The sequence below is a fragment of the Arvicanthis niloticus genome, chromosome 15 (assembly GCF_011762505.2).
Source record: "Arvicanthis niloticus isolate mArvNil1 chromosome 15, mArvNil1.pat.X, whole genome shotgun sequence".
Classification (NCBI taxonomy): domain Eukaryota; kingdom Metazoa; phylum Chordata; class Mammalia; order Rodentia; family Muridae; genus Arvicanthis; species Arvicanthis niloticus.
The window spans coordinates 23,004,543-23,016,260 of NC_047672.1; the positions used below are offsets into that span (position 1 = coordinate 23,004,543).

An 11,718-nucleotide genomic window follows, 5' to 3' on the forward strand; every position below is an offset into this window, starting at 1 on the left:
CAGAGACCCACAGCCAAACATTAGGTGGAGCTTTGAAAATCTTTTGGGAGAGGAGAAAAAAAATTGTAGGAGCCAACGGGGTTAAGGACACCATAAGAAAACCCACAGAGTCAAATAACCTAGGTTCACAGAGGCTCACAGAGACTGAACTGCCAATCAGGGAGCCTACATGGGCCTGACTTAGGCCCTCTGCACACATGTGACAGTTGTGTAAATTGGTCTTCACTTAAGACTCCTAAAATGGGAGCAAGGGCTGTCTCTGACTACATTGCCTGCCTTTGGGACCCTTTCCTTCTACTGGACTGACTGCCTCACCTAACCTCAATAGGAGATGTGGCACACCTAGTCTTACTGCAACTTGATATGCCATGGATGGTTGATATTCATGGAATCTCTCCTCTTTTCTGAAGAGAACTGGAGGAAGCATGGATTGGGAGGTGGGGGCTGAGAGGAAAAGGGGGAACTTTGGTCAGATTGTAAAATTAATTAATTAATGAAAAAATGAGTATAGACCATGATAGGTCAACCAAGAACTAGAGAGTGGCTTCATATCTATGAGCTAGTATTTATGTAGTATTTTCTGTCACTGTCATCAAATGTTGTCTCATTGTGTTTAGTCTTCAGTTCAGATAGGTCAGGGACATAGCACATGAAGATTTACAAAAAGAAATGCACAGCTGATCACTGGATTCACTGGGTTATTAAAATGGCATGAGGTGTCTAAGAGAATGATATCTTGGAGGGCTATCATGATAACTAAAAGGAGAATATGATCAGAGTATATTGTATGCATGTATGAAATTATCAAGGAATTAATAAAATACTATGTATTTTGAAATAAAATTGCATAAAGTGACATATTATAAAATATTATTGTCCTCCCTTCCCTCATAGTAGGATATTCACCAGAGAAGACTATTTGCACATAAATTTAAGCCAATAGAAAGTCTTTATTAGACAGTCTTTATTACACTGTGTGTTCAGGATCCCAGTGTAACTCCAAACCTTTTTCAGGGTGATATTTTAAGCACCAAAAAACCCCACACATCCTGGGTTGACACACCTCAGTTAGCAAGAAGAGTTAGCCAGAAGTGGAACTACAGAAACCAAAACACAAGGTTAGTACATTTAAAGACTATCCCAATACCATGGACTTTGATGGAATAGGTCTTTGTTTTCATTTTGGCAAGTAGTGCCATCTACATGATGTGTTTTGTGGCCTCAATGGTACTTCCACAGTGGTATCAGTTGTGCTATGGTCTAGGGGCCTGTTACACCCTGTGCTTGATCCTCTTGATACATTTATAATATGGAACTGGAACATCTGCAGGCAACCTGGACACAGTCGTATGCGGATACAGGTGGAAAACTATAGATAGATAGATAGATAGATAGATAGATAGATAGATAGATAGATAGATAAAGTATAAGCATGAAATACGCTTTTCCAAATTGCCAGTTACATATCCATCACATTTAAATAAATATTTAATAAATATCAGCATATTATAGCTACAATATTATTTACATAATTAGTATGTTACCCATGAACATTTCATTTCTCTCACTTAGTCCCACAATGTTTTATTTAGTTTCTATTGCTGTGACAACACATTAACCAAAACAACTTTGGGAATAACAGGTTTACTTCAGCTTACACACTTCCATATCACAGCCCATCACTGAGTGAAGTCAGGGCAAGAACTCAAAGCAGGAATTTGAAGCAGCCCCACAGAGGGACACTGCTTACTTGCTTGCTCCTCAGCTCACAATCAGCCACTTTTTTTCTATAGTCCAGCCCCACCTGTCTACATGTGATACTGCTCACAGTAGACTGGATTATTACCAATCAAGAAAACACCCCAATAATGTATCTACAGATAAATCTAATGGAGGCAATGTATTTGTATAGATATTAATTATGCTAAATTTTATGAAATTATGCTAAATTTTAGCTATTATCCAAAGATTCTCCTGTCATGCACAGAAATCTGTAATCTCATTACATGACATCATATAGTGACTACCCTGAGAGGCTCCAATCAGAATGTTACAGTGTTAGTTATATACAGATCTTAAAAATGAAATAAGGACATATCCAAAGGTCCTTATCCTCATGACAGCTGTGTCTCCTGTTGCTCAAATAGTCGCAGTTTGATACCCAGGTGATGGCATTTGAGTGACATGAAAGTCAGGCTGCTGAAAAAAAAAAAACTGGAAAATGCTACCGAAAAAAAAAGTAGAGGCTCTCTCAGTTGCTCATTCTCGCTCTCCCTCACTCACTCCCTCCCTGTTATTATAAAACTGAACAAATTCCCTATTTCCAGGCATAATTCAGTGTCTCCATCTGCTTCTTCAGAATTATTAACTATACATTGGCATAGTAGAAACTGGAAGAAAAACAAGAGTGATAAAACTCCATTAGGAAAAAGACTATTTCTGGTAAACATAAATGTACAGCTACCACAACACCCATTAATTCCACTTTCATATAGTTGCCAAAAATAAATAAAAATATGTCCTCACACTGAATTTCATTGTGATGTCTATATTAGCTTTATTGATTTCATTGAACAGTGACTAAAGTAAATATCCACTAGCAACAGAACTTTATACAGTATTCAACAGTATTCATACAAGGAAACTTTTCTAAGCAGTGAGAAGGATTAGGTAGTGATAAACACAAGAGGAATGATCTCAAAGTCCTCATACTAACAGGAAGATTAATAGTCCCTAAGCACTGCATGCTTTGTGGTGCTATCACACCATGATAAAGAACAGGCAGAATATGCACCAAACTATTCCTGGGGATGATCATATCAGTGCTGGTGGGAAGTGTAGAAATGATATGGGATGATTTCAGGGTAAGTTATTAGCTTTAACAAAGACTAATTTATGTTTGGCTAACTTTTTACTTAGGATTTGACCTATGTGCTAATGAGCAATACTGTCCCATAGTTTTTCTTTCTTGTAAAGAACTTCCATAGGTTTTTGCACTAGAAAAGCTTTGCTTATTGTAAAAATGCTTCTGAAAATATGCTTATTTTGCTTTATTTAACTGGCTATCACTTCACCTGAAATATTTGGAAAGCATTATTGATAAAAATATCTAGACTATGAGTTTTAAACTGTATAACTCATGAGATAGTTTTATTATCTTACTTTAACCTTAGATGGTTCCCTCCTTTGGTCTTTTGTCGCAATTCTGAGCTTTTTATTTGTGTGTGTGTGTGTGTGTGTGTGTGTGTGTGTGTGTGTGTGTGTCTTATTACTTATTGCCCTTGTTTGCCTTCCAGAATTTACAAACAAGTCCCCATTGCTGAAGAAACCATGCACTGACTCTTTAGACATAGGACTCAGGATTTGAGCTGACACTAATTAGAAAGCTGTCTTCCTAAGGAACAGCTTTCATGACACCAGAAGGTAAGGAAAGCAATCAGTAGCTATGAACCAGAAAAAATGGTAAGATACTTATTGCTAAGTGTAATAGTGTCACTATTTCTAGATGGCAATCAACAATTGTCTAAGTGTCTCAGCCTGCTTAATAGAAGGAAACTTATGCTTAGCACTATAAACCTAGCAAACAACATGTGACTAGTAAGGTCATGAATCTTACAGGATCCTATAACTGCCACCTGTGAAATCATTGTAATTCCTAACTAGCTACTAAATACTTATCTTTTTAAAACTATTGTCTTAAGCTTCTTCATATTTCCCTTTTCTTTGAAGATGTATTAAAATTTATCATACAGTATATTTTGATCATATTTTCCCTCACCTCAACTCCTCCCAAAGTCTCTGTACCCCTTACCTGTCCAACTTCATGTTCTACCCTCCATCTTTATACACAAACTTAAATGTATACCTCACCTCTCATCAAAGAAGTGTCTTTTTTGCAACAGAAGGAGACTACTACAAAACACCTACAACCAGCCAAATTTAAATAATATCCAACACCAATTGGTACATGTACAACACAACTCCTGAACCTAAGGTTCAGGTATCCTTGTGGAAGAGGGTACAGAAAGATTGCAAGCCATGAGTCCAAGAGATTGTGCCTTCCAGCTCTGAGACAAGCGACATCCATGAAATAGCATCAGCATCACCACCTAATCAAGAACTGAACAATTCCAACAGTTGACATTCCAGCACAGAATTCTCACATGGAGGCCCCAGCCCTGAATGAAGATCTATAAGCAATTAACAATTAACAAGAGAATTAGTCTCCTCTCGGGATGAGCCCCTCCATTCCCATACCAACTGGTCAGTCCGAGAAACACATACATGCAGGCTGAACTGAATGGAATCAGCAGGTTGTTTTATGTGTATGTGACAACAATGGATAAAGAAAAGAAAGCTATCTAACCCTGAAGCCCTGAGGGCCGGCAGAGAGAATGGAAACAGGCAACCTCCGGGATGTGGAAGGTGAGTGGGGGGCCCTCTAGAATGTACCAGAGACCTGGGAGGTGACAGACTCTCAGGACTCAAAGGGAGGGACCTTAGATGAAGTGTCCTAGGGTGGGGAGAGGGAACTTGTAGAGCCCACCTCCAATAGAAAGACAGGGCATCAAGTGGGATGATGGGATTGCAGTCCCAGAGTCAAAAACTCTGACCCAGAATTGTTCCTGTCTGAAAGAACTGCAGGGACAAAAATGGAGAAGAGCCCGAGGAAAAGTAGGTCCAGTGACAGGCCCAAATTGGGATCCAGCTCAAGGGTAGGCTCCAAAGCCTGACACTATTACTGAGGCTATGGTGTGTTCACAAAAAGGGGCCTATCATGACTGCCCTCTGAAAGACCCAACAAGCAGCTAAAAGAATCAGATGCAGATGTTTACACCCAATCCCATGAACAGAAGTTGGTGACCCCTGTGGTTGAATTAGGGAAAAGCTGAAAGAAGCTGAGGAGGAGGGCGACCCTGTAGGAAGACCAACAGTCTCAACTAACCTGGACTCCTGAGATCTCTCAGACACTGAGCCACCAAGGAGGAAGCATATACAAGCTGATATGAGGGCCCCAACACATATACAGCAGAGGATTGCCAGGTCTAGACTCAGTCAGAGAAGATGCACCTAACCCTAAAGAGACTTGAGGTTCCAGGGAGTTGGGAGGTCTGGTGTGATAGGGGTACGGGTGAGGGGACATCCTCTTGGAAATGAGGGGAGGAGGTATGGGATGTGGAACAGTCGGAGGGTTGACCAGGACAGGGATAAAGTCTGGACTGTTAAAAAAAAAAATCAAAGAATAAATAAATAAATAAATAAATAAATAAATTTAATGTTTAAAAAAGAAAAAATAGAAAGCTGTGAATTTGACCAGGGTAGGAAGGACAAGAGGAAAGGGTAAATTATCTAATTATATTATAATTAAGTTAAGTTTTCCACAAATAATAACAACAATTAAAAGATACTGAACCCAGAAACTTACACTGGTTAATCAAGCATCAGAAGCTTTGTAATAAAAGAGAGACATTAGTTACCATGCTTGTTCTGTCTCATCATGTGATGCTTTTTGTGTTAAAACGCAGCAAGAAATTATCTATCAAATACCATCCAGTCACTAACATGATGCTGTTGGAATTTCCATTTTCTACAAGTGTGATCCAAACAGACTTCTTTTCTTTATAAATTATCCAGCCTCAAGTATTTGATGGAAGACCAGAAAATAGAACAAAATCAAAACTTGTTGTCAAGAAACAGCATTGTTACTGCACATGTATCTGAAAATATATAAGTAGCTTAGGGAGTTAGGTAGAAGTTAGGGTAGCTATGAATATGACAAAAAGCTTTTGTTGTCAATTGATGGAGGGCCACTAATCTTGCCCCACTAATCTTGCTCAATATGCCTGAGAAAACGCTTTTAAAAGGAGAGCATGAACAACTTGTGTGTGCTCACATAACAAGGTTTCAATCTGTCCTTGCTTGGCTCCACTGTTTCTAGGCAGAACATTATTGTCAGGACTATGCTGTAAAGCAAAGAGCCCATCTGGTGGTGGCAGACAGGAGACAGAGTTACCCAAGGAAGGGCAAAGGAAAAGTCATGTTCAAAGGAAAAGCCATCTTCAAAGTCATGTTCCCAGCAATCTACCTGTTCCAAACAGAGCCCACTTCCTAATACACCCAATTCTGGCTTCTGGGATTTTTACATATACATTGGAACCTTTGGTACGGTCTTATTAATGATAGCTTTATTTTGTATAGGATTGAAATAAATGGATGCACATAAGGGAGGGGAGGGCAGATTTGAACTGTTTGTGGACAACTAAGACTTGAAGCCAGGGAGAAAGCAATCTGCATGATAAGAAACCTTTGGTGAGAGGGTGTTCCACTTAGCCCATTACACAGCGACACTTTTAAAAGTCTCAACTCTGATCAGCCTCAGGAGAAATGGGGTAATAGTTTCTTTAACTTTCTTTAGACTATATCCCTAGGGTCCCAGTGAACTAACTTTCTTCACTGAACAACTTCCCTTAGGGAAACACAGTGGGGTGGGGTGAGAGGTGGCAGAAGGAAAAAGAAAGAAAAAAAAAACAATTAGATACCCAATAGTACTAGGCATTCTGGGTTTTCCCTAAGTGCCAGTGTGAAGAAAATTCCTTGTTTCTGAGAGTAAAGACAGAAGCAGCTTGCTGGTCTGTAGAGCATGCTCAGCCCAGATCAGCCAGGAGGTAGCCTGAGCTGAACTGCTGCATCTTGTTCAGATCGTTTTTTTTTTTTTTTTGTTTTGTTTTGGGTTTTGGGTTTTGGGTTTTGGGTTTTGGGTTTTGGGTTTTGGGTTTTGGGTTTTGGGTTTTGGGTTTTGGGTTTTGGGTTTTGGGTTTTGGGTTTTGGGTTTTGGGTTGGTTTTTTTTTTTAAGGTGAGTTTCTCCTCTTCCAGGATTACCTTTCTGTAAAGGAGAGAGGAGCATGCGCTGAAATGAGCATCTCTAGGGCTGGCTGCCTAGTAGAATCAAAAAATTAGACCCTGAGGAAGGGAATAGGAGTGCGGTAGAATAGACAGAGTCAGAAGAAGGGCCTTTTCCAGGGAATAGAGCACATCTGGATCTGCTGGGGGCCAGTATTAGACACGGGAAGAGAGAGCTCTTGGTATTCTCAAACCCCCACCCTCTTAACTTTTCATATGGTCCTGGCTAGGCAAAGATTATAAAAAGCAAGTGACTGAGTTCTCCCAGCCAATCTGTCCCTACTCCACAGTGGATATTTCATAAAGATCTACCTGCAAAGACTGAAGGTTGAAAGGACAGTGTCATAAAGACAAAGAAAAATAAAAACAGATGCACCAGAATTGGTTGTAGCAAAGATAGGATAAGCTTTGCCCATAATGTTTTATTTCCTTCATTAACTAATTTATAGATTGACTAAACAATATTCATTGAGAACTAGCTCACTTTCCACAGTAAGCAGAATGAACAAGAAGGGCAAGGAGCTTCCTCTCATAGTGTGAGCACATGGTGAGACAAGTGAGCATAAGCAGGACTTGGCATTCAACATTACGTGTAAGAGCTGACAACATAAGAAATCTTATGCCCAAGTAAAAGGTACTATGTGTTCTTTTATAAGTAGTAGTGCAAAATAACCTCTTAAGCCTGGACCTTAGGAACAGCCTAAAGACTACAAAAGATAGACCCCAAATCCTAAGGGGCTGAAGTCCTTGTCTATTGCATACTAGTGACCGGTAGAAAATTAAATTTCTCTTATGACTCATGCAGCAAAGCATGATTAGAGAAGGAATGTTTGCTCGGAGATGATTTCTTAGAATTACTATACCGAGGTCATAGCCATCTATCTTTTGTAAGACCAAGGTAGACTTGGGTTTCATGGATGAAAGCTTTGACTCTTTTCTAGAATGTTCAGCTCTCATTTTAAAAAAAAAGGGATATTACTTGGACCCAAAGCCTCCTGTTCACCAGGTCAACATAAGGAAAACATAAGATGAATAGAAGTTGAGGATCTAAAGTCCTCTTCTAGACCCTTTATCTGGCTCCTCCTTCTGTCTTTCTGGTGAGTGCAAGCATTAAAGTCTTGGAGAAGGATGCCCTTGCTTGACAAATTTTAGTTACTGTTTAATCCTCTGCAAAACCGGGTTTACTGAGGAGAAAACAAGGAAGAATTTTCTTCCCAAGAATAGGATGGAGGAAGATACTGCCCAATCAGGGAACGAGCCAGACAATGGACTGGGGGAAACTGAGTCATGATCCTCAGCCTTATTCTCAATCATCCTCACAGTTCCATACCGCATCCTCACCAAACACAGCAATGACAATGGGCAAAATAGACTCTTTACAAGAGGGTAAACGGAATGTACATTCTGGAGAAACACAGGAACTAAGCATCTCTGAGAATATTCCACCAAATTTCCCTCTAGTGCTAGAGTAGCAATCCATAAAACAGAATACACTCACCAGAGTTATTGCAGATGATGTGAGCTAATAATTAAAAAAAGAGTCTTATGTGGCCTAAGAAGCACACTCATTGGATGCTTAGAGTCAAAGATGGATACTTAGAAACTGTGTACAGGAATAGGAGAGTGCCAGTTGATAGGTTTCAATAATGTGGTGTTAATTACTGAGACCATTTTTTGTCCAGTTCAATATTCTTCAGGGTTTGGAAAATCTGTTATCATCAGCTGTGTATAGAAATAGGACAGCATGAATCTTTCATAGTCATGGAGAACTTATGAAGAGGAGGAGAGTATATCCACAATAAAGAATGGTATCTACTCCTTGTGTTCTTAGTATACATGAACATCTGCTAAGTTGAATAAATTAATGGATTTTAGTAGAATTTTTTGTATTTGCATGCATTAGCCACTCTTCAAATCCAGCACACCCTCCAAATATCTGACTCTGCCTGATATCTAACTATTGAATCCCACATAGAGGTTGACATTGTAACTTCCACATAAGAGAAAGCACTTCTCTTTTGTTGTCTGTCTCCTTTGATTCTGCCCTAGCCATTGTACTGCACATGACTGGATCACATTATTCAAAATATGAAATGACAAGCAGTGTTCTCTCTCCATTTTCTTTAGAGTGCATACCGACAAGTGCTCGGAACCAAATGTTGGCGAACTACTCTAGTGCCACAGAATTTTTTCTGTTAGGTTTTCCTGGCACCAAAGAACTACAGCATATCCTTTTTGCAACCTTCTTTCTCCTGTACTCAGTGACAATATTGGGAAATATGCTTATCATCATAGTAGTCTATGCTGACAAACGTCTGCAGTCTCCCATGTACTTTTTCCTTGGCCACCTCTCTGTCCTGGAGATCCTCATCACATCTGTTGCTGTCCCTTATATGCTCCAGGGACTACTTCTACAGACACAGATAATATCTTTGTCTGCATGTTGCATACAACTATATTTGTACCTTTCTTTGGGGAGCTCAGAGTTAATATTAATAGGGGTGATGGCAGTGGACCGGTATGTGGCTGTCTGCAACCCTTTGAGATACAGTGTCATTATGAACAGCCATACTTGTATCTGGATGGTAACTGTGTCATGGGTAGTTGGTTTCCTCTTTCAAATATGGCCAGTCTATGCCACATTTCAGCTTACCTTCTGCAAGTCAAACCTAATAGATCATTTCTACTGTGACCGGGGACAGTTGTTCAAGCTATCCTGTGAAAACACCCTTTTCACAGAGTTTATTCTGTTTTTAATGGCTGTTTTCATTATCATTGGTTCCATGATCCTTACAATTATCTCTTACACATACATCATCTCCACCATCCTCAAGATCCGCTCAGCCTCTGGCAGGAGGAAAGCCTTCTCTACCTGTGCCTCCCACTTTACCTACGTTGTGATTGGCTACGGCAGCTGCTTGTTCCTCTATGTGAAACCCAAGCAGACACAGGCAGCAGAGTACAACAGGGTGGCCTCACTGCTGGTGTTGGTGGTGACCCCCTTTCTGAATCCTTTCATCTTCACTCTTCGAAATGACAAATTCATAGAGGCCTTCAGAGATGGAGTAAAGCACTTCTGCCGAGTTCTCAAGCATTAGGGCTACCTGGAATACCATCTTCATTGTGGGCCTTAGCAATCTGAAAACACCAAGCAAGTCAAACCATTCTGTAATAACCGTTTTCCACGTCAGATTGTGGGTGGTTCACAGAGAATATTAAGATTTTGAGTAGCTGCCATTTGTAATGAAGTGGATTCTATCTAGATTACTCAACTATTGTTAGTAGTGTTTTGTTTTATAATCTTGGGGATTGAATCAAGTACTGCTAACATTAATCTGTAAGCCAGCCTTCAGCTTGTTATTTTTAATAGATCAATATACAAATATTTATAGTTACAATACATTTGATAAAATAAATTTGATTTGTATAATATGTGAACTATTGGCTCATATTAGAATATCTGAACATGTGTGTGGGATTAAAAGTGAAGTTTATTCTCTCAAAGCTAACAAATTTTTTTATTCTAATTTCTAAGACCATCTTCCTCTACATAGCAATAAGCTTTCATTGTGTTTTCATGAGGCTTGATGCTTATAATTGCTGAGCAATCCTGGTACTAGGCTCATGCTTCAGCCATCTTACACGTCATGCCTCCATGTCTCACTAGTGACAGCACCTCACTGGGAACTTTACTATTGACAGTAAGGAGAGAGCTCACTCCGCAACACTGGTCCTTTAGCAGTCTCAGGCCAGGGTTTCTCCAGATGCATCTTTAATAAATGAACTTTCTTAAGGGGTGGCAAAGAATGTGTTGCAAAGAGACAGGTTCTGATGTCACTTATACTATCATCCCAGGCCCCTGGAGCTGTGCTCTGAAGTTAAGTGACAAGGCAGAACTGGCCTGGCCGAGTGCTCACAGAGAAGACTGGGGAAGGAGTGGCTGCTGGCCCCTCTGTGTGGGCCTCACATGCTACAGTTCTAGCAGCTTGGCTTTTCCTGGCTCTCCACTGCTCTTTATTCTGAGAAGTTCTTCTGAGTCCTTTTTCAGTCTCTCTTTCTGTGATTTCCATGTTCACTTGGGCATTCCTTTGCCTTCTCTCCTCCTTTACCAGGATCAAGTTTGCCAAGCTGCCTGTCATCCACCAAGCTCCCCTAGCATCTGTTTCAGTGTCACCCTAGTCCAGCTCTTGCTCCTGTCACACTCTCTCAACATTCGTGCATTTTATGATACAAATTTGTAAATCTCTTCTGCCCCATCACACAAACAATTATACAAGTTGATTGTAACTCAGATGTCAGCATTTGGCTGCTAAAACCGTTGTGGAACTTTGCTTTGGTTGAATGCTCCAAAGCCAAGATAAGAAATGATAAGAAGAATAAGAACATGTCTATCGTGTTAGAAATGTCCAGAATATACTGCTTAATAAGAAAAATAAAGATGTGAAATTTTTAACTGTTAATTTTTATAAGAAAAAATTAGAGTTATATATATATATAACATATATGTATATGAATGTATTTGGAGGAAGCCAATCTGGGAGGGAACACAACTGGCTCCTCTGGGATGTGATGATTAGAATGGGACTCAAAAAGGAGTGGTAGGAAAGACACGAGTGTGGTGCGCTTTATATTACCTTGAGTTCTATTTCATTATGATGTCCTACTTCACTTACACACACACACACACACACACACACACACACACACACACACACACACACACAAAAGAACATCCTGCTTGCAGATGTCAACAAGAGTTGCTTGTAATAGTGGGGATATCTAAGCTCTTCATTGGGTTTAGACAATTTGTGTCTATA

At 39.8% G+C, this 11,718-nt stretch overlaps 1 protein-coding gene across 1 annotated transcript; it reads left to right on the forward strand.

The window, feature by feature from the left end:
• Window positions 1-6,557: 6,557 nt before the first annotated feature.
• LOC117721056 (olfactory receptor 9A1-like) lies at window positions 6,558-11,361 on the forward strand. The gene is made up of 2 exons (XM_076913490.1): window positions 6,558-6,665; window positions 9,029-11,361. Exons 1-2 carry the CDS (start codon window positions 6,641-6,643, stop codon window positions 9,997-9,999), a joined length of 996 nt encoding a protein of 331 aa, XP_076769605.1. The 5' UTR covers window positions 6,558-6,640; the 3' UTR covers window positions 10,000-11,361.
• Window positions 11,362-11,718: the final 357 nt, after the last annotated feature.